Source organism: Ranitomeya variabilis, chromosome 6 (genome assembly GCF_051348905.1).
Source record: "Ranitomeya variabilis isolate aRanVar5 chromosome 6, aRanVar5.hap1, whole genome shotgun sequence".
NCBI lineage: Eukaryota > Metazoa > Chordata > Amphibia > Anura > Dendrobatidae > Ranitomeya > Ranitomeya variabilis.
The window spans coordinates 542,014,649-542,038,233 of record NC_135237.1 but is presented as its reverse complement, the minus strand read 5'-3'; the positions used below and the strand labels follow the sequence as shown (position 1 = coordinate 542,038,233).

Genomic DNA, 23,585 nt, shown 5'->3' with positions numbered 1-23,585 from the left:
TGCCCTCAGTCCTTCTGGTGAGCCGATTCCAAATATTTAGCCTTTTAGAATAGTGGAAATCACTTTGCCGCATGTGAACAAGAGGATCTGAGATTTAGGACTGAGCTACTGAGCATGTGTGATCGCCAGACTGCAACATTAGGTGGACGTTCTAAGAGGTAATCATAAGAACACCAGGGAGCGCCATAATCAGGATGTAACAGCAAACTCTAGGCACAAGAATATTTTTTTAAAATCGTAGAAATTAAAAATTCCAATAAATTGAAACTGTATGTTTTGAGTGTACAGATAAATGTCTTAGTTTATTTTTTTATATAAACCGCACCACCCTTGTACATGGGCTCGTATTGCAAGTTAGTCCATTCATGTGATCAGATCTGAGATGCTATACTAGACACGGTCCATTGACAAGACACTATTTCTTGAAAACTACGTATAATGGAACTAATAGTTTTTAGCTCATTTATTTAACATCCCTTAAGTCCATTCAGTTGGTCACACTGACAAAGATAACATACTGAAAGGTTTACATTTAGAAGTTTTGTACTGTGTTACGGAAATTGTTTTTTTAAATTAACTGGAAGAAAACATAATTAATATATTAAACATTTCTACCAAAATGGGGCGCTATAGAGTGTTGCACTACACCTGCCTGAATCAAGATGAATAGTGTTTTTTGTCACTCACAGCTGTTTTACTGTTAACAGCGCACCATGTGGTCAGGAGGGGTAATACAAGTAAAACCTATAATTGAGTTAATGTGGGAATTGCAACATTACAGCATTTTTATGGAAAGAAGCAAAAAACTTTTAGAATGACTTTAGCTAAAATATAATTACATATTAATGGGTTCCAGCGACTACCAACCCTATTAATAATTAGCGGCTCTAAGTGAAACTGTGGTTGCAGTTGTCGGTGTCGTGTGATTAAACGGCAGCTAGAATATAAAGTCTAGGTAATTACATTCATCCCCTCTGGAAATAAATGAATAAACAGAATAACCACAGTTTCTGAACTTACTGATATCAATAGAAATCTCTCAGGAGAGTTGTCCTCTAATGAGCCAGTTGTATAAAAAGTTTACTTTCTTCTTTTGACTTGTCTTAATTTTTTCCATCATTGTTATGGTTCTTTATATATTTATACAGGATCAAAGTTTTAAATCGTTCTATTTTTCCTTCCTCGCCTTCCATTGAATAAATAAAAAGTCTACAAAGTTCTGCTTACTAATTCCTAAGAGGCATGAGGCATGTCACGTGGTTCTTGCTATCTAGAATCAAGGGCGACTCCATCTTTACTGGGGTCCTTGTGAGACCCAATGGGGTCCTCGACACTTTTGATTTTTTTCTTGTTGCCTTTCAAGAGTTTTAACTTTTTTATACCCTTTGGTCGATAAGGGTTGTGTTCAAATTTTTTTAGGCGAGAGCTGTACTTTTTATGGGTACCATTTTGGGATCCATATGATTTTCTGATCTCTTTTCATTCCATTTTTTTCAGGAGGAGAAGAGACCATGAAACAGCATTTCTGACAAATTTTTTCCTTTTGACATTCACCGTATGGAATAAATATTAGAATATTATTTTAGTTAAAGTTAAACAAGCAGAATGTTTAATATCTTAATTTTCTTATTTTGTTAGATTTGAATAATGTTCCATGAACAAGTGTAAATGTAGTGAGATTTGAACCCTTTGCAGGTTTTCATTTATATTTTTAATTTTTATATGGATATTTTATTAGTCCCCATAGGGGATTTGAACCTGCCATCGCTTGTACAGTATACTACAATATTCTAATATTGCAATGTATTGTCAAATTATGGTTCTCATGTGAAGCCACAAACTGGACTTCATCAGTGCACAAACGTGGCAGACACAGGGTCTATCAACAGCCCCTGGGTGCCATGACAAATCCATTAGCACTCCATTTCCAGCTATGCCACTTTCACAATTGACAGCAGCATCTAAATGTTTATATGGCTGTGAGCAGAGCATTCTAGGATGTAGAACACTACAAGGGCCCATACATCAGACCAGCATGCAGGTTGGGTCAATTGGACTGTAATTACGCCACTGAATACAATGCTGCAATGTCTATTTAATGATGATCGAACATGGGTGAATCTCAAATTTCATCATCTGTAGAGCCCAAGGGGCAACGCCTCTCCCTGTGGAAAGTGACAAGCCAAGACCGGCATGTCAGAAGGAGGACACTTGGAAACTAAGTATGGAAATTGTCTCTTTAGAGTGGAAGAGGACTAGAACTCTAGCGCCACCTATTGGAAGCAGCAATCTTAAAAGTCAATAGCTATTGCAGGGAATTCCTCTATTCCAAACAAAAAGTTTCAAAATATGCAACTTTTTGCCTTTTATGCAATTTTCAAAAAGTGGGTCAGGTTTAAGAGGAGATTGTCAATAACTACAAATTTGCTACAATGTGCACCAGAAAACTGGAATATACTGTATCTCACTTCTACGATAGCTTAGAGTTGATCCACGGAAAGAGGAAAGATGCGGCAAATTTCTTAAGAGGCCTATATGATAATTTACCTATTTCTCTATTACAGATCTGACATCTACCCATCTACAATGATATAAACGAGGCATTTCTTTAAGGGAGATACGGGATGTAAACATGGGGATGGAACGTAGAATGTGACTACTTGCTGGCAGCAGCCTCCTTTCTTCATCTGATATTCCTCTGATGTATTGTTTTGGCGACTTTGCATTTTTTTCGCTTTCATCTCTGAATCATTATATTTCTCAGTAACATTTTTTGCTCTCTTTTCTGTTTCGCCAGTAATATAAATGCTTAGAACAATGGGTACAATCATCACAGGAGCGGCGGTTTAATTACGTCTGTCTCAGCGTGGGCCGCCAATCACAATATACAAGAAATTAATTTTATGGATAAACAATTACTTTTCTTCATAGCTTCAATTATAGACATCTATTCTATCAAACAATATCATGCTGGTTGTAGAGGCCGTTGCTGCGTTTACCTGAAGATTTATACCGCTTCCCTTAAAGAGGCGGGGTACTTAGGAAAAAGCCTTATTAGTAGTCATTAGTGATGAGCGAACGTGGCGCAGAGAAGTTATAACAAGTATCTTACTCTGGAGGCTTCGGAATTACTTGAATTGATTTTAATGGGCACGGTGTCATTCCTTATCGTCCCTGTGGTGGCACTGTAAGGGAGTTTACTCCTTTTTGCTAGATACATTCACAGATTACAACTGGGCTGCACATGGTTCCCGATACTCTCCAAACTTTACCCATTGCCACTTACTTTGGTTTATCTAATGGCTCCGGTTCTTTTCGGGCGCGTCCAACAGGATTCTTTTCGGCTTCCTCTGCTGTGACCAGATGAAATTCTGCTTCTACTTTGCCCTAGAAAAAGGTTATAACGGCACTTATTAAAGGGTGGCTCCTTTATTATCTACTAAAATAAACTACAGATCGTCACCCATCACTGAGCATAGATCGAAACTGTGAAAGAGGTAACGGGTTAGTGCCGTCTTTGCTCATCCGCTACTGCTCTGCTTCCTCTTCCAGGGCACGCACCTCGCCCCTACTCTTACAAGGCCCAAGAGTCAAGTAGAGTTAAGACTACTTCTGACATCATATTTTTGCCTGAGCAATATGTCGGTATCTGAGAGGGCCTTGCCCGGTTACATGCATGTTCTAAACTTAGTCTAGCTTCATATCTGGAGCCAGATAATGAAGACTTCTCTAGGGTGGGACCAAGGGTTCCTCCTGGGAAAGTCCATACCGCCTTCTAAGAGTTTAAAAGGAGTTGTCCATCTATTAGATATTAATGACTTATCATTAGGTTGGATATTTAATATTTGATCAGTGGGGTCCAACATCTGACACCCCTTACAGCTGGGTAGCTGTTATCAGCTCTTGCACTGGCCTGATATCAACACTCATCGTCACTACACAGTGTATGGTGATGTGCCGCCTTTGCTGCACTATGGCACCTTCAACCACTGAATGGCGAGTTAGGAGTCAGAACCCCATGGATCTCATAATCTCAGTTTTCGCCATGGAAAATCTCTTTAAGAAATAATAATCCTTTAGACACTTTACTTAGGTTTAGCCCTGAGTAGAGTAGAACAATAAGTCCAGCAGTCACATTTGTAGTCGTAGCCCGCCGACCATGACTCCCGGGATCCTCCTACTACCTGCTGTCATCCCTGGTGCCTTTTCTGATCAGTGGGCTGCCGCAACGTCATTTGTTTATTGTGCCACAACGTAATTACCTACTAATCAAAAGAGGTGCCAGGGAAACCAGCTGTTCGTAAGAAGATTGTAGGATTCTGTACCAACTAGGCCAGGGTCTGGCTATTCTTTTCTCTCAATGTCTAGTCCTGAGTCATTTTGTTAGAGATCCGTTGGTGGATCCTTGAAATTACTGCCACCTTGGGCAGCAGAGGAGCAGCGGACAGCAGAAAGAGATTAAACATTACACAAAATTAGAGTCTCAAATATGTAAAACATCTTAATACACTTGAATTCTGTTTATGAGAATGTGACCGACAAAGAATGGGTCTCTCTCTTTTCGACCTACATATCAACATTATCATATATGCGATGTATTTTGATCCCTTATTTAGAACAACGGTCTCATAAAGCAGAACCTACTGTCAGTTCTCCAGACTTCACAAATGGCCACCAGCCTCGAATTCTTTTTTGCTGAAATATGGAGATCCGGTTCTCATCTTTTAGGGTTGTGGACATACTGAGGTCACAGCTCTTGGATGTCTTGGCTCCGTGATGGAATCCGTTCAGGTTTAATTCCATCGAACCTGCAAAATGTGTCATATTTGTCTAATTTATGCATAAAATTCATAAATATAATAATATAACACAAATCATCTGTGTGGAAAGGCTTTACCCACTTAATTTAACCCAAGGCTAATGTATGATTTGTATATCAGGGCTTTGTAAGGGTACTGTCACACAGTGGCACTTTGGTTGCTACGACGGCACGATCCGTGACGCTCCAGCGTCGCTCCATTATCGCTCCAGCGTCGTACACTGCGGTCACACTTTGCAATGCACGGCGCTGGAGCGATAATTTCATGACGTATTTGCGATGTAGAATCAGCACACCCAGGTGGAGAATATCGTGCACATCTTTGTCACACGATGCGATCATCCCGCCACAGCGGGACACTTGACGACGAAAGAAAGTTTCAAACGATCTGCTATGACGTACGATTCTCAGCAGGGTCCCTGATCGCAGTAGCGTGTCAGACACAGCGATATCGTATGGATATCGCTGGATTGTCACGGATCGTGCCGTCGTAGCGATCAAAGTGCCATTGTGGGACAGTACCCTAACACTTTGGGATGCTACCTGGAGCACGTAGAATCTGAAGAGAGTTTCTCACATCAAAAACATACGGGGCAGGTTTTTCTATATTTGGCCTCTTAGCCCAACCTTTTGAGGGAATGAAGGTATATAGGATCCAATGGTTTTAGATTTTTTTCTTAAAGATCTAAGAATCACTCTGTGAAAGGTATGAAACTCCACAAACCACCCAAGAGGGTAGAAAAATCCATTTGTCCATGACATAAGTCTATAAAAATATAGGAGGATATTGAGTATCTGTGCTACATACCCAAGAAGTCATCAGATGAAAGTCTCTCAAAATCCCAAACCTGGAGCACGAGAACAGCCGGGATTTTACGTTCTGTCTTCTCCAGAGAGAATATGTTTTCACGTTTACTGACCACAACCTGCCTCTCTGCGGGTAAATAATGAAATGGGTAGACAAATCGCCAGTTGAAATTCCCTTCTCCTGTCAGAGAATTGTAGTGGACGTCTGTCTCTTGGTTGTCATCTTCAAGGCCCTTCAACCAACTAGAAAAATAAGAATAATTAAGACTTAGAGAAGTCCTATCACTTGCTTTAAGCAGACAATTTTTTAAGTAGGTGTAAATGGCACGTTTCTCCTGAATCTGGCGTGGTTTTTCTTTTGCTCCTGCTCCTCTCCATTTCTGAGATAGAGCCTTTTCTTTCCTGTGTATAAATCTAGTCTTTTTAGATAACTTGGTGTGGCCCTCATGAAGATGTCCACAGAGAAGAGTTGAGGGACACTCCCACTTGCTACATTTTTACACAGGGAAGAAAGGGCAATAGCTCAGTAACAGAGAGGAGTAGGGACAAAAAAAAGATTCAGGAGAACAGCGGCATTTATACCAAGTAAAGATCCTTACATATTTACAGCAAGTAACAGGTCCTCTCTAAATTGGTTCTCCAAGCTGGACAATCCCTACTTGTTAGAAAGGTTCCTTGATTATTAGCAGATCACAAAATGTCCCTATCCTAGGACCCCAGCAATCAGCTGTAATCTGTAATAAGTAGCAATTTCCCAGCAGCGCCACCGAAGGGCAAATAAAGTATTACACAGTACCCATTCAATTCAATGGGTTGTCCGTGTAACGATGGACTGGTCCACCAGCATGAGAGATGCTCTTAGTAACTGCTCTCCTCTATGGAAAAGAGATGAGCATCCACAATAAAGGATCCCATTCTGTTACCTCAGAATTCCCTTAAAAGAATATATAAAAATGGCTTTTCTTATCTGGTTAATCCCTAAAATGATAAATTTTTTTGCCTAAATTTTACTCAAAAAGTATATGAATATAACCACTGGTGACTGTCCAACTGGTGGTAAACTACAACTATCAGCATGCTCTGGAGAATTTTGCACTGTATTAGTCCATAGTCGGCGGTACAAATAGGACTGAGATTGGACAGCAGTGCTCGGACTGGCCGGCAGCTCTCCTGGCCCCGAGTATGACACCGTCATGTATTTCTATGCCACTGTCAAGCTCCTGTCGGGAGACCCGTCAGCCAATCCTAGCGCTGCTTTCTGGTCACGGACTGATTGATAAGGCCGTCTAAATGTGCCCTTAAGCTCCACTCTTCATTATTGTAAGGAATTATAGCAGGCATATATACTACACATCTGCAGAACATCACATAATACATGCAGCTTGTCCCTGCCTTTAAGATACATGAAACAGTACACACTAACCCTTTGACATAGATATCACTTGATTTTTGCCCTGTGAATATATTTTCATCCTCAAGTATTACGTCCTCTGTATTCCAAATGATTATCCTTAATTCATAGCTGTAAAAAGAAAAAATACACATATTTTATTAAAAACGTAGGTAAAAAAATCAACTGTCAGCAATCACACATTGGAGGGGATGAGCTATCGGTAGATTGACACCACCCATGAGGAGCAGTATTGTACATAAGTATGCTGATATTTCTAACCCCAAACATACACCAGATCCCACCTTACTGGGACCCGAAGGAGCAGTAAGTTCTCCTTTTTTTTCTATAATTTGCAGTTAGTTTCTGTATACCGTGTTTTTTACAGTTTTCGAATTACTATTTATATTATTTTATTATGGTTATTATAATTATTATCACAGTAAGATAATATGAAAAGCTCAAGGCCTGCAAAGTACTAATGAAATTGCAATACCAAGTAGGCAAAGTTGTGTAATCATGGATTGACATGTTAATGATATGCAAATTATGAAAAAATGTAAACTAAATTTTTGTATCATTTTGATTTACTCAATATTACGTGTGAATGCCATATGAAAAAATATCCGCACTTACACGCCTATCAGTGAGGCTTCCAACAGTAGGATGAGCAACGTGTGTATGTTGGCATTGTTGTATTGAAAAATGACTCCTGGGACACTTTGGAGAAATAGCCGGACCACTGGTTCCTTGACCAAATCAATGTAACATCAAGCTATTAGTGTTCCTGGAATGAAGACTAGAGGGTCTGTCTACCGTACATTCTTCCACCCCACACGATAACCTTGGGAATAAGACTGGTGCAAGGTTCCCCATGAAGACCTCTTCATGGCGTTACCCACATATTCACATCAGACTCAAAGAATGGCGCTTAGTGATCCATTCTGTACTGCAAGTGAAATTAGTCAAATACCAAGACTAAGGTGCCGAAGAGTGTCTGATAAGCAATCAGGTGGTGCTTGCACATTATTGGGCTACAAGCCAGATGTCCAGCTACAATTGTCTATTGACCTCATTCCACCGCACTCAAAGGCTATCATGGTGCAGAGCAAGACCCCAATAGGGGCTGGAATGAACATCTATCCTCTTCCGCAATGATTCCCTCTTGTCTTGGACGCAATGACAGACAGAGATTGGTAGGTAACACTATGAAAAGGCCTTCACAAAGGAATTGTGAAGGAGCCATTTTTCATTAAGTCAACACCAGGCCGCATGTTGCTTGCACTACTGTGAGCAGCCTATGTGGTCTAAACATGATGCCATGACTTCAGCATCTCCAGGCTTGTCTCCCATTGACCATATCTGGGCCATCATTGGTCGGTGATTACACAGGAGATGCCATCATTGGCTGATGATTTGCCCAAGTGTATTCAGCGCGGCATTCCTCAGACAACTATTGATAACCTCACTGACAACAGCCGAGGCTGTAAGTGCCAGCATTTCTGTTTGTGCCGCTCATACTCTACACTGAATAAATCCTATAGGGATTATTTACCTACAGTTTCCCAGCACCAATATTATTCTATTATTATTTTTATTAATGTACTAATTCGATAAAAATTGTATCAACAACCACACATGAATGTAAAAAAAAAAATCTAAACCAAAAATAAAACGAATGAAAATTTTCAAGATATATTTACCCCTTTGGCTTTCGGGGCGAGATATCAACCGGAGGACCTGGAAGGGGCAAATCGGTTGGAAACATGTCGACCCACATCTGTATCCGTCCCTACAAAAAAAGAGAAAGTTATGGTCATATATATCATACAGTGTTAGGTGTCGAGTTCCCGCCACTGCACAGGGGGAATCTCGAACCACCTCCGCTGCGGTCTCCCATTCTCCAACCGCAGTGGAGCCTGCTCAGCTGAGACGTCGGTCCCAGCGTCTGGCTCAGGCAGACACTGTGTGCTTGGTTACTGTTGCCCTTCCAGGCTCAGCCATTGTAACCAGCACTGTTCAGCAGCGAGCAGACGCTCCTGGGACTAAGTCCTGCTTTTCCTCTACTGAGCATGCCCAAGGGAAGACCTCTCATTGGAGGTCAGGGGTCACATTCTCAGTTCCTGTAGCAGCTCCTATTGGACCATTAGGAAGGTCCCGGAGAGCTTCCTCTATAAAAGGTTTGCATGGCCTTACGGCCATGCACTAGTATAAACTTGATAACGTGTGTGTAGATGAATGACTGTCGATGGATGAAAGCTCCTTAATCATTCCCATTCCTTGTGTTGTTGACTGCTCGAGAATGGTGGAAGCTATCTAGCGCCCGACAGTGCTATCTGCACATGTAGCACACATTACAGTGCCTTTTGCAGTGCCCGCTTATACGGCACCATGCGCAATCAGTGCGCTTTCCTGACAGCCTGTCAGTGTAAGGTGGGAATTCCCGCTTGGACTCTGCATCTGACTCGGGGCGTCCTCTGGCGCGGGCTCAAAAACCACCGAGGGTCAGAGCGAGTCCAATCACCAGCTTAGTGGGGGTGATTTATAGAGATCCCACTAGTGTCTTGCAGCTGCACCCTGTGTCTGTTAACAGGGCGCAGCGTATTTTGGCACTCTGTGAAGCAACAGAGTTCGCTACTATTCACACGGGGTGAAGTCTAACCCACGTGTGAACAAGTGTCCATCTGCCATTACTCAGCAGCAGGTACCATCTCTGCACGGTGGACCCCGGGCTGCGAACGCACCTCATATCTACCTCTTTATTATTTGGTGCGTTACATACAGTTTTTCTTTCTATAGAAAACTTCACAGTCATTTTGTCTTAAAAAGGTGGCCCTGTTTGGGACATTTATGGTATATACCCAGGATATGCAATAAATGTCAGATAGATAGGGTTCCCACTCGATAATGACGTCTTGTCAAATGCCACTGCCAGCAGAGAAGAAGCTGCATATGAGCGGCTCTCTTCATCTTTATGGGATTCCCAAACATTCCTATGCAAGTGAGTAGAGCAAGTCACGCATGTGCAGCCACTTCTCCATTCTCAGGAATAATCCAGAATTTTGAGGCCCTAGTCTCTCAGACATTTATAGCAAATCCACAGGCTCTTCAGCATGGGACTGCGCATAAATATCCTAGATGGCGATAACATCAATAAATCAGAACAAGGGACATTAGTATTTCAATACATGTATAGACTATACATAATTAAGTCCTTTCCTTTACAGATTATATAACTGGAACCAGGTAGTAAAAATTTGCACCCTGTTTTGCATTTTCCGAGAAATGTGAAAGGAAGTTCTGCAGCAGCTGAGGACTGTATAACCGGGTTGACTGATATTTAGGTCTCTAAAGGTACTGAACCTCTCTGAATTGGATTGAAGGGCAACATGTCAGTCGTGTCACATAACGCCTTCACCAATGTCTCTTTAAGGACATAATATAAGGAACTTGTCAGTCAATTTTTGGGTGATTGAGATGAATATTTCACAATTTTACCTTTCTAAAATAAGTAATTTAAGACTATTGGAAATGACTGTCATTTTATAGCTACTGTTATATAAGACCCCATTGGAAGCCCAGATATACGTCATTTATATATTACCTGCTCTATTCCAGGCTTATCTCGGTGATACAAGGCGCGGGTTTCGATATGTTCAGGTACCAGTTTACATCCAATTCCCGGGATCTCCTTCCAGGAGTGAAGAACTTTCAGTGCGAGGTGTTCATAGGATTCCACTTTTTCATCTATTGTGAGGCAGAAGATATAGAATAAAAGCAATGGATGATGCACCAAGTGCCGCCATATAGTGCCTCTATCGCACTTTTTTATCTGATTGATACACCACCAATCTCTTTCTAGGAAACCCCTGAAGTACGAAGCTAAAGTGAATGAGGATGAGTTGCGGTACCAGACACGGGAGCACATATGGATGAGATACTGTTTCCAGACAGTTTTGAGGGCAAAAGAGGGGTGGAACTTAAATGTCCCACAATTTGGGATTCATTTATTAATGATACAGTATATTACTCTCTTGAGAGGTAAAGTTCCAATTCAATAGGAGAAGAATGAGCCAATCAGAATGTTTGGATTGCATATAGGATATAGCGCTCAATATATCGCCATTTCCCACTCGTAGTCTATGGAATGGAATCGGATATTGGATTGGTTGCTGTAGATAACAAACACAACAAGCTCAAGTATTTCAAGAAACAACCTTTAGGCCATGTTCACACGGTCAGTATTTGGGTAGTATTTACATCAGTATGTGTAAACCAAAATCAGGAGTTGAACAATCAGAGGAGAAGTATAATAGAAATATATGCACCACTTCTGTATTTATCACCCACTCCTGGTTTTGGCTTACCAATACTGGCCAAATACTGAACGTATAATCCGTCAAATGGTTCCAGAGATTTCATCCTTATAAAATGCCAATTTTTATAGTTTTTTCTACCAGGGTGCGGTGCATACAGAATATTTATGCAAAGCAGCCTTTAGACACGCCCCCAGTGAATCCCAGCATATGGTGGATTTAAAAAATAAAAACGGAATACTCGGGGGGACAGTGGGGACATGATTAAGATCAAAAACTGGTCACTTTATGCCTGGTTACCCAGTCTCCTTTAAAATGGAAGACATTCTTTTTATTTCAGTTTTCCATCAGTATTTCACCTTTTTTAAAATGATCCATTGCTAAGAGTAAAAAAAACGCTCAGACACTTTGCCTCTTTCAGTTTTTCTTTCAGTTTTTAAAAACAGATTAGAAATAAAACGTATATGACATGGATTCAAAACAGTCTGTCTTACATGGATGTAAAAATGGAAACAGTTTGGTGAATGAAGACGTAAAGGCGTTGTCCAGGCTTGGGGATCAAGTCTGCTGTCATTCTGTGACCAGAGACTTGTGAATCCTCACAGCACACACTGTGCGCATGGTCAGGATTCTCTGGTACTGGGAGCGTTTTTTTTTTCAATTTTTTTTGTAAATGCACTCAAGATTTGTTTTCTGTTGAAATATGGTTGAAAGGTACAGCCAAAGAGTAATGGCTGAAAATGAATGAAAATTCCCGGCTTTAGTAGGTTATGATGTTATGTGGTCTTAGGAGTGGCTTCTAAAGTTGGGGCTAATTTCTTAAAATTAGTTTCTGGTTAGATTTGTCCAGATCAGCTGAAAAATTTGATTAAGACCCAAACAATTCGAATGGAATTGAAAGTGCCCTGCAGTCCTCCCTATTTTTAATAACCTGCAATGGTTAAGCAGATAGCTGCAGGCTGATATTAATAGACTGGAAAGGGCAATGGATATTGGCCCAGTCCCGGCCTAAGAAGCCCAGCCCTCAGCCACCCCAGAAATGGCTCATCCATTAGATGCGCCAATTCTAATGCTTAGCCTCAGCTTTTCCCAATTGCCCTGGTGCGTCATTAAGGTTTCCGCAGGTCACAGCTGACGGTTCTCACGGTAACCTCTGTGTTAGCCGACCAATTGTAAACTGCGGTAACCTTAATGACGTCAAGGGACGTCACTGCTACTGGTTCTTACGCTACTTTCAGTGTGCTCAGGCAGTCGTGGTGAGCAGAAATGTTACTCATGTCTCCACTCATCATAGCTTCCAAGTGTAGCAGAGTCAGGATTATCGTGGGACATCCATAGTATGGATTGAGGTGGACCAATGTATATTATTTGTTTATGGTAATAAATGGGTAAAAGAGGGTAATTGTCAGGGAATGCTTTTTACAAATAAAGGACTTTGTGTGTGTTTATTTCTTTTGACTCCGGGGTTAGTGATCGGGGTGCTTGACAAACGCCTCTCCATTACTAACCCCTAGGCTTGATGTCACCGCACTAGGGCAATCGGTAGGAGCCGAAGCCAAGAATCAGAATTGGTGTATCTAATGGATGCACCATTTGTGGGGCAGTTGAGTGCTGGTCTTATTATTCTGGGAAGGGGCCAATATCCATAGCCCTTTCCTTCCTACTAATATCAGCCTGCAGCTATCTGCTTAACCTTTGCTGGTCTCATCTGCTTTCCCTATTTTGTCTTCAAGATGATGTTCCTTCATATTGCCCATTATAACATTAGAACTGACATTAGAACTGACATTATGGCTGCCACGGGAATAATATGGCAGGCATATGGTGCAGCACGGTGGCTCAGTGATTAGCACTGCAGCCTTGCAGCGCTGGAGTCCTGGGTTCAAATCCCATTAAGGACAACATCTCCAAGGAGTTTGTATGTTCTCCCCGTGTCTGCGTGGGTGTTATGATCTGGTGGCCTAAGAGCAGCATGAGACGTACTCTGGAGAAGGTGGTACCTGTACTGACCGCAGACCCTGAACTTAACACCACAACTAGAAGTAGCCGTGGAATGTACCTATCACTCCCTAGACATCTCGACACAGCCGGAGGACTAATTACCCCTAGAGATAGAAAAGGGAAAACTATCCTGCCTCAGAGAAAATTCCCAAAGGATAGACAGCCCCCCACAAATATTGACTGTGAGAGGAGAGGGAAAAAACATACACAGACTGAAATCAGAATTTAGCAAAGGAGGCCACTTCTAGCTAAATAGGATAGGACAGAGTACTATGCGGTCAGTATTAAAACACTAGAAAATATCCACCACAGAAAATACAAAAATCTCCACAGCCAACTAAAGATATGGAGGGTATATCTGCATCTCCAGAGATACCAGCTTGGCTAAACAAATCCTTATACAGACCAAGCTGGACAAGACAAAAACATGGAAAAGAACTGAACAATAAGGCCCACAGCATGTGGACTGCACAAATCAAGGCCAGAACTTATTTTTGTTGAAAGGAACAGCAAAGCAGGAGAGAGCAGGCAAGGATGTGAATCCTCCAGGAACAATGGACAACTGGCACTGACTAAAGGGTCAAGCAAGGCTAAATAGCCCAGTCAGGATTTCAAAAACTTGACACACCTGATGAATGCTGCGATCCAGAGACAGCAGCACTACCACTTATAACCACCGGAGGGAGCCCAAGAGCAGAATTCACAACAGTGGGTTTCCTCTGGGTACTCCAGTTTCCTCCCAAATTCCAAAGACATACTGATAGGGAATCTAGATTGTGAGCCCCATAATGTATGTATATGTACATAATGTGTGCAAACTGTAAAGCGCTGCGGAATATGTTAGCGTTATATAAAAAATAAAGATTATTATTATTATATGGGACATTATGGCTCTCACTAGGGATTTCTGGTGTAAAACAGAAAAATCCTTGGCAAAAATCTCTGATGGGGACATGGGGCGGCTCATCGCTGGTAGAAGTCTTTGTGCAGTCTGCTGAGTTTCACCAGGGAGCTAATTTCCTATTACAGAGCCACATTCCCTACAGCGAAGGCTGAATGGCTGCAATAAAGATCATCTTGTGCCTCTATCCGGGATGTTCTGCACTTACCATCTTCATCAAACATTGTTTGTCCTGAAAAAACTTTGCTTCCAATCTGTATCTGTCCCGGTTGGAAAATCGGGGCAGCAAGTTTGTTGTCTTTACATAGTTTGGTCAGTATCTCTGTGGGCTTGGTGCTGTCCCTCCAGGCGTTGTATCCCTCTCTAGAAATAAGAAAGTATGTTGTTTAGTTATCAAATATGTAAGGCATGAGATGAAAGGCATTGTCTGATTCCTCCTTGGAATTGCCCTTTAATTTAAAGGGATATTTTAAAGGTGAGAAATATTTCACCAATAATGTTTGCTTTTCTAACTTTCAGTCTGCAGAGGCTTCAGTCACTCCTGAAACAGAGGTTTGTAGAAATCTACCAGCGAATAAGGCTACATTCCCACGATGAGTTTTTTACACTGCATAATTTCTAAAAAAATGCAAGTAACCTATTTTACTCAATGGGTACAAAAATGGTGCAGAAAATCTGAAACATCAAAAACTCACCAAAAGCTCATTGTGGGAACGTAGCCTAAGAAAGGTAAATGAGTAAAAAAGAAAATTCCGCCAATGTTTTTAGGGTTTTCTTTTTATGACGTTCATTGTTCAGGGAAATAAGACCTGGAAACATGCTTCTCCAGGCCAGTACGATAACGGTAATACCAAGTTATACCATATATACTCGAGTATAAGCCGAGACCCTTAATTTTGCTACAAAAAAACTGGGACAACTTAATGACTCGAGTAAAAGCCTAGGGTGGGAAATGCAGCAGCTACTGGTAAATTTCAAAAATAAAAATAGATACCAATAAAAGTAAAATTAATTGAGAGATCAGTAAGTGTTTTTGAATATCCATATTGAATCAGAAGCCCCAAATAATACTCCATACAGTTCATGATGGGCCCCATAAGATGCTCCATATTAAAATATGCCCCATATAATGCTGCACAAAGGTTGATTATGGCCCCATAAAATGCTCCATAGATTATGCCCCATATAATGCTGTATAAAGGTTGATGGCCCCATAAAATGCTCCATAGATCATGCCCCATACAATGCTGTATAAAGGGTGATGGCCCCATAAGATGCTCCATAGATTATGCCCCACAAGATGCTCCATAGATTATGCCCCATAAAGTGCTCCATACATTATGCCCCATAAAATGCTCCATAGATTATGCACCATAACATGCTTCATAGATTATGCTCCATAGATTATGCCCCATACAATGCTGTATAAAGGTTAATGACCCTATAAAATGCTCCATAGATTATGCCCCATATGCTGTTGCTGCAATTAAAATAGAAAAATCACATACTCACCTCATCGCTCAGGCCCCCGGCACTTGCGATATTCACCTTCCCCTTTTCACTGCTACTCGCCGCTCTGTCTTCCGGCTCTCTGACTGTTCAGGCAGAGGGCGCACACTAAACACATCATCACGCCCTCTGACCTGAACAGTCACAGCTGGAGGACGTGGAAGACGGAGCGGCTCTTGGCGGTGGAACGGGGTCAGGTGAATATCGTGCAATGCTCACCCACCCCTGCTCCCGGCGCGGTCCCTGCTTCTCAGTGATAGATGGCCTCCGGGAGCCGGCAGCATCTTCCTATGATCAGCGGTCACGTACCGCTCATTAAAGTAATGAATATGTGTCCATATTCATTACTTTAATGAGCGGTACCACGTGACTGCTGAACACAGGAAGAGCTGTGGGCGCCCGGAGACCATCTGAGATGTAGGGACCGCACCAGGAGCAGGGGAGTATGTGACAGCCGCCACTCCCCCACCGACCCCCTGGGACAACGACTCGAGTATAAGCCGAGAGGGGCACTTTCAGCTTAAAAAAATGGGCTGAAAATCTCGGCTTATACTCGAGTATATACGGTATATATTTTTTGTTTTATTGCTTTATGTTTTTAATGCTTTAAAAAAAATCTCAATTTACAAAATTTATAGTATTGTGTCGCCATTTTACTTTGTTATTTTTCCATTAATGGAGCTGGGTTTGTTAGTAAGTTGTAGTTTTTATTGGTAGCATTTTGGGGTAAATATGACTTTTTGATTGCTTTTTATTCCATTTTTGGGGATAGTAAACTGATTTTCGTATGTGCTCATGTTGCATTTTTGCTACATTTTATTTTCGCACAAAAAATGCAGCATTTTAATGTCCCAGCAAAATAAATGAGATTTTTTCCTTGCAGATTTGAAGCAGTTTTATATCTACAGTAGGTCAATTGTTTCAGCGTTTTTCACCCATTCTAACCTACTGTATACATGACTGGGAAAAAATACATTAAAAAACTTGTTTTTTGATGTAGCATTTTTTCTGCTAAGACACATTTTTGATACAAAAAATGTCTTCAGCAAATTCTGAACTTGTGCACCATACCCTAACAGGAGAACGTTAGGCTGCCCTCATCCACCATTGATCAGTGGCCACTTATCTCACCAAAATCAGTGAATCTGGTTGACTTTGATCCAATGTATAATGCTACCTGTTGCTTTCCAAATCGGCGTTTTGAGCCATGGCTACTAATATTTTTTCTACTGGGGTTTCACCAGACTCTAATATCTGATATCTTAGTTCCACCATCGGTGATAGAAGAAGTCCATGCTTAAATTAAAAATATTGCTAAATTTTTTAATTTTTTTAGTCTTCCAAACTGAGTACATTAAATTAAGTAAAGAATTAGTCAATTATATTGCTTAGGAAACTGCCTCTCGAATTAGAAGGCACCTCTCTGATGAGGACTGTCTCACAGATAGAGGAACACTGGTCTAAACATTACCATGGGGATAAGTCGTCTTCAAGAAAAAAAGAACAATTTTTCTAATTTTTTACATCCTTTAGATTGAAATGTGAGAGAATGTTTAAGTTTGAAAATTCATGCAACTGCCTCACTTTCTCTAATGAGTGCGTCATTACTACATAGGATTCAATCAGGATAGCAGCAAGAATTGTAAACACCTTAAAACCCGTAAATCAGTTGTGTTTAGAGCCAGGGGGACACAATGGACGGCACTGATCTATTTCATGTCGTTTCCTTTTCTTAGATTTGTCTATGCTTCGCTTCAATATACAATCTCCCAGACACATTTATCCTTATTAGCAGTTGTGCTCGCACAGGTCTTACATCTCGTATTGACTTTGCAAGCCGCACGTTGCCCGGTATCTGCTGTAGAAGCGATTTTCCAAATCAATTTTCGTCTCACCAATGAGGTCATCTGTCCCAATCAGGTCATAGTCGTATATCACGATGGTTAACAGAGATTCTTTCGGGAAGGTAGCATGGATTTCAAATGATCTGGTAAACACAATGAATGGGGTAAAGGGTTGTGTATTTCTTCTCGATACATAGAAGAACATAGAAAGATGCAAGGGGGAGATTTGTGAAAGAGTTAAAAAGCTGAGTTCTTATTGAACGCTGTTAAATTTAGACCATGATCACATTGGAATACTATATAATTATTTGCGGGATCTTTTCTGCAGAATAGTTAAAAATTATACCAATATATACTCTCACCCCCCCCCCCACATTCCAACGCCAAAAGTATGCATTCGGTGCATGCACTGGGAACATTCCTTTTAATCCCATTTTAAAGGTGATGACTTAGAATGGCAACCCCAATCCATAAGTTATTTTAGGACACATTGTGGTCATAGAGCATGGTCATCTGCAGTGCACCATCTTCTACAAGACAGACTGGAGAGCCACCAGTTAGAAGGCACTCCCACTATGGCAGACGTGAAAACTTCATTTATTCCATAGTTGGACATGGAGGAAACATTTCTGGCTGTAATTGGCTAACCCTGGTGATAACAACTGGTCAGTCGGGGTTAGAGAAGCCATAATTTTGATAACAAGCTGATTGTCTAGGGTTGCTTACACTGGAACATCTGTACCTAGAAACAGAAAATATTGACCACCTATGAGACTGCCTGAAATATCTATGCACCCTGCTTTTCTGATTTATCACTAAAGATACCATGGGTGCTGAGTAAGGCCATGTGCACACGTTCAGGATTTTTAGCGTTTTTTTTGCGTTTTTTCGCTATAAAAACGTGATAAAAACGCGAAAAAAACACTAACATATGCCTCCTATTATTTACAGTGTATTCCACATTTTTTGTGCAAATGTTGCGATTTTTTCCGCGAAAAAATCGCATCGCGGAAAAAAAAGCAACATGTTCATTAAAAATGCGGAATTGCGGGGATTCCGCACACCTAGGAGTGCATTGATCTGCTTACTTCCCGCACGGGGCTGTGCCCACGATGCGGGAAGTAAGCAGATTATGTGCGGTTGGTACCCAGGGTGGAGGAGAGGAGACTCTCCTCCACGGACTGGGCACCATATAATTGGTCAAAAATAAAAAATTAAAATAAAAAATAGTCCTATACTCACCCTCGATGTCTTCCCGCCTCACCGCTGCATGCTGCCGCTTCGGTTCCTATAGCTGCTGTGCGGTGAAGGACCTGTGATTACGTCACTGTCTTGTGATTGGTCGTGAGCGGTCATGTGACCGCTCACGTGACCGCTCACATGACCGCGACGTCATGGAAGGTCCTGCGCGCACACACCAGCTATAGGAAGAGGAACGGACGCCGCTGAGGAGATGTCTGGGTGAGTATAAGCATTTTTTTTATTTTTTTTATTATTTTTAAACATTCTATCTTTTAGTATAGATGCTGCATAGGCTGCATCTATAGTAAAAAGTTGGTCACACTTGTCAAACACTATGTTTGACAAGTGTGACCAACCTGTCAGTCAGTTTTCCAAGCGATGCTACAGGTCGCTTGGAAAACTTTAGCATTCTGCAAGCTAATTACGCTTGCAGAATGCTAAAAAAAAAACGCGAAAAAACCGCAAAAAAAAAATGCGGATTTCTTGCAGAAAATTTCCGGTTTTCTTCAGGAAATTTCTGCAAGAAATCCGGACGTGTGCACATACCCTAAGAATAGGACACTGCTCCTACTGCTGTCCACCCTGTTTATCTGATCTATCACTGTAGCTACCAGGGATGCTGATGTATGAAGAGGCTGCTGACCGCTGTCCACCCTGTCTATCTGATCTAATCCTGGAGATACCAGAAGTTCTGAGGTAAGAAGAGGCCACTCGCACTGCTGTCCACCCTGGCTCTCTGCTCTATCACTGAAGATACCAGGGATGCTGATGTAAAAAGAGGCCACTCACACTTTGACCTGAAGATAGCCTGACAGTGCATGGTACAGTGGAGCAGAGCTTCCTACAGCATATCCTCACCAGCACCTGTCCTTTTACCATTTTAAGACAGATTTCTGTTCTGTTTTCTTTTTCTTTTCTAATCCTGGAGAACCTCTATAAAAAAAAGGCTTAAATAAAATGAAAAGTTGATATGTTAGAAATGTTAGTAATGCTCTTCTCACCGTCCAAATACTGGATTCAATTGCTTGGGAATATAATTGTCTCGATCTTTGATTTCAGTCTTTCCCAGTCGCAAGACAATGTAAGGATCAGATTTTCCATCTGGATCAGCCGGGCTGAGGTTAATTCCCTGGAAAAGATGGTTTCACTAAGGTTATTAAGTATTATCTATTGTAAAAGTTGCTATGGTCAATAATGGCCATCACGGTCTAAATTGTTATGCTAAACATCTGCTCATGTAAAAATGTAAGAAGTACCGATAGCAACATAAGGCTCTTAGTAAATGACGAGTCTGTGCCAGTCTTCATAGTAACTTCTACTGCCCCCTTTCCATTGTAATGTACTGTTGTACAGTGTACAGATACCCAACACATATGGTGGATAATTATAAGGACCGAACAGTATCGCATTCAAATGGTTTGGTGCCAATAATACTTTAATTAGCTACCTAAAAAAACAATGCAGAACGACCGTTAAAAAACATAGTAAAAATTAAATATAAATGGCTGGTGCCTAACAACCAGTGTGACAAAATGCCTAAGTAACTTCCACCATGTGAAAAAATCCACCTCTCGTGTCTCCCCTTTTCCTCATAGTTTGTAAGCTTGCGAGCAGCAGGGCCCTCATTCCTCCTGGTATCTGTTTTGAACTGTGATTTCTGTTATGCTGTAATGTCTATTGTCTGTACAAGTCCCCTCTATAAGTTGTAAAGCGCTGCGGAATATGTTGGCGCTATATTAAAATGGAGTCCTGATCCTTTTGTACCCATTCCAGTTCTGGCAGCTTCACTTCCGGTATCGGCAGCTTTACTTCCGAGTCCGGCAGCTTCATTTCCGGTTCCGGAGGATTCACTTCTGGTCCTTTGTTTGACACAGGACGTAGTTCCCTGTTTAGGAACATGGTGCAGGCTGCGTCATAGATGCAGAAGGGGGCTGGTTTAGCTATTGTAATAATTAGTTAGCTGACCCCTTTATACACAGCTCTGGTCACATACCGAACTTATAACAGGGACTCCAGGTCTAATTTATATGTTATATGAAGAACTTTTTTAAACTCAGTTATGTATTTTGGTAGGGCTTGATAACTCGCTTAAAATGAGGAATTGTGTCACAAGTCTCAGGTTTTTGTATTTGGAAGCTGATTCGGTGGAAAGTCTGATGTCCTCTCGGAGATAGCCCACCATCTTATTCTGGGCCCTGGGCTAAGTAAGAATCTTGGAGTACATATAGCTCTGGTTCTGCTTTATAAATCATTCATTTTGTATGTGCTATTGAATCTGACGATACAATGCGATGTTGGCTCTGTGAAGCCGGGGTTCACTTTAGGTTGACCTCATCTTCTAAACCATCACAGCAAATTTACCAAGCAATGTAGAGACCAGCTACAGGTTTAGGTCGCTGATCTCTCGGTAGGTACTCGTGGAGAGATATGGTGAGGGGGTACGACTGAGCAGCAATGGGCCAACTTTTGGCAATTAGTATGGGGTTTCCTTTTTTGTTTATGAATGTACTTAGCTTATAAGCAAATATTATGTATATTTGCCAGCCGTCAGAAAAACTTTAAGGCTCTTGGAGAAAAAAAGGGAGAACACCCACACTCCAGAAAGAATTGACAGATCTTGTGGTCACCACTGAAAGCTTCTTCAAAAAAGTCTCTTGTGCTTGATACTGGGAAGCTCTTATATCAGATGGAACCCCTGGGTCCAAATGCAGCTTCAAGGGGTGAGAAAAGGACATTAACCTGTGTGGAATGGGGATGGTATCAGGAAACGTGTGGGGTCATCGGTGATTTGTGAGTCATGATGATCAAAGTCTCAGGGATTAATCACTAAAAATTGCTAAGTATGACCATATAGAACCTCTGTGTCCATAGGATTAAAGTCTTTATGGATCCAGTTATTATGGTGTTGGACAGTATTTAGTAGCGGTCCTTATTATCTGCATCTTGGGCATAGATGGTATTTGTGAGATTGTGTTCTGCTCTGATTTACAAGTGCATAATGGATACTAGCGATTGTGTCTTCATAGTGGCGGTGGTAAGAGTAATGGCACGTGTGCATGTTTACACCTCCTAAACCGAGAACCTGCCCCTATCACAATACTCTTCATTAGTTATTCAAAGACAGGAAGGCTATCAGACCTTAGGGCCTACTAGGGATAGGGTAGGCATATTGTTTTTTCATATTTTTCTCTGTATGGGCCACTGCCTAGATTCCCGGGCCGATAATCCCCTTTTTTCTGGGATGTTTTTAATGAATTTTGTATTATTGTTTTTGGCATTATCCGTGTTTGAATAACTAATAAAGAGTATTGTGATAAGGGTAGGTTCTCAGTTTTGGTGGTGTTTTTTTTTTATACCCCCCTTTTTTGTTACCTAATAGATAGTTTATTCAACATGTTTACACCTCCAAATAGATTCTTAGATACTTACACAGACAATATAGACTCGGATGAGAACCTTCACAGAGTGGTTTTGAGGGATCCCCTGTAAAATTCTCATTTGGCGATTATCCATAGAGCTTGAGAGGTCATCCATGCTTTTCGAAATGCTGAAACATCCCTTAGATCAGAAAAGAGAAATGATAGATATCAGTACTTAAATATTCCTCAAAATGTCACAAATCATTGAGTCTTATGCTGCCTCCAACCCTCGGATCAAAGCTTTAGTCTCAGTATGTTTTACGTTAAATAAATCAAGTTATCCTGTTCTATACAATGGAGAAGAGGAGGAAGAAGAAAAAGACCACTCGCAAAAAGATGGAAGGTTACCAAACAGGACAAAACATCCTAGAGAAACACAGATATCAGGAGTCAAAAGTGACTCAAAGGCATTAACGCTTTTGTGACAATCTTGACAACCCTTTCCTCAATTCAACCAGGGCTTGTCATCAGCTCATTGCCATGGATGGATGCGTAGCTAGGTGCTGAGTGCCAGTGGGAGCCAATGAGCCACTTTGTCTTGCTCAGAGTATTTAAAGAGAATCTGTCCCCAAGTTTTTGCTACGTAATATGAGAACAGCAAGATGTAGAGGCTGAGAGCCTGATTCCAGCAATGTGCCATTTAGTGGGCTGCTTGGTGTCATTTTGATACAATCACTGTTTTCTCTGCTGCAGATCTGGCAGTGCTCAGAATGCTGAGCCTCGTATATCCTCACCTACACCACTGATTTGAAGCTTTCTGAGTATGCCTTAACTTGCCAGAAACAGTGGTGGATCCATGGTTGCACAGATTAATTGACTAGGAGGCACTAGACACCTAGTCCTGCAGTGATAATTTACTGCTGATAAAACACTGATTTTATTGAAAGTGCAAAACAACGTATAATGCTGTTCTCAGATTACATAGCAAAAACCTACTGACAGATTCCCTTTGAAGGACTAGAAAAAGGAATGTGAAAGAAAATATAGCTCCAGCCCTTAAATGACTGAGAAGGTTGCTATAATCTGAGAATTCTATAGCAAGCCATGCATTCAATGCAGGTAGCAGCGGTAGAGTAAATGTAGCATTTGGCTGACCACGTACTGCTTGCACATCCTGCTGATGACTCATTCAAAAAAGTCTTGAATTTCTTAAAAAATAGGGTGCAAATGACTTACCTTAAATTTACCAATAATCCTGTTATCATGGACACTATGGTCCTCATCGTTGGCTTTGCCCCTTAAAAGCTCAAATGTTCTCACCCAGTCTTCAAAGTTCTGAAATTCACTCTCCAGTTCCCCATCGTATATCTGAAGCAAAAAAGCCAATCATTAAGAAG

The 23,585-nt window shown here is 41.2% G+C and overlaps 1 protein-coding gene across 2 annotated transcripts in view; it reads right to left on the bottom strand.

The window, feature by feature from the left end:
• The window catches only part of FER1L6 (fer-1 like family member 6), a 181,733-nt gene that overhangs the window by 1,367 nt on the left and 156,781 nt on the right, over window positions 1–23,585 (bottom strand). For both annotated transcript variants that reach the window (XM_077271183.1, XM_077271184.1), the window contains 11 exons: window positions 23,425–23,556; window positions 22,259–22,387; window positions 19,831–19,958; window positions 17,560–17,730; window positions 14,443–14,597; window positions 10,621–10,763; window positions 8,720–8,808; window positions 7,050–7,148; window positions 5,628–5,869; window positions 4,645–4,808; window positions 3,287–3,387 (listed from right to left, as the gene is read on the bottom strand). In XM_077271183.1, coding sequence (XP_077127298.1) covers window positions 3,287–3,387; window positions 4,645–4,808; window positions 5,628–5,869; window positions 7,050–7,148; window positions 8,720–8,808; window positions 10,621–10,763; window positions 14,443–14,597; window positions 17,560–17,730; window positions 19,831–19,958; window positions 22,259–22,387; window positions 23,425–23,556 — 1,553 coding nt within the window. The remainder of the gene's footprint in view (window positions 1–3,286; window positions 3,388–4,644; window positions 4,809–5,627; window positions 5,870–7,049; window positions 7,149–8,719; window positions 8,809–10,620; window positions 10,764–14,442; window positions 14,598–17,559; window positions 17,731–19,830; window positions 19,959–22,258; window positions 22,388–23,424; window positions 23,557–23,585) is intronic.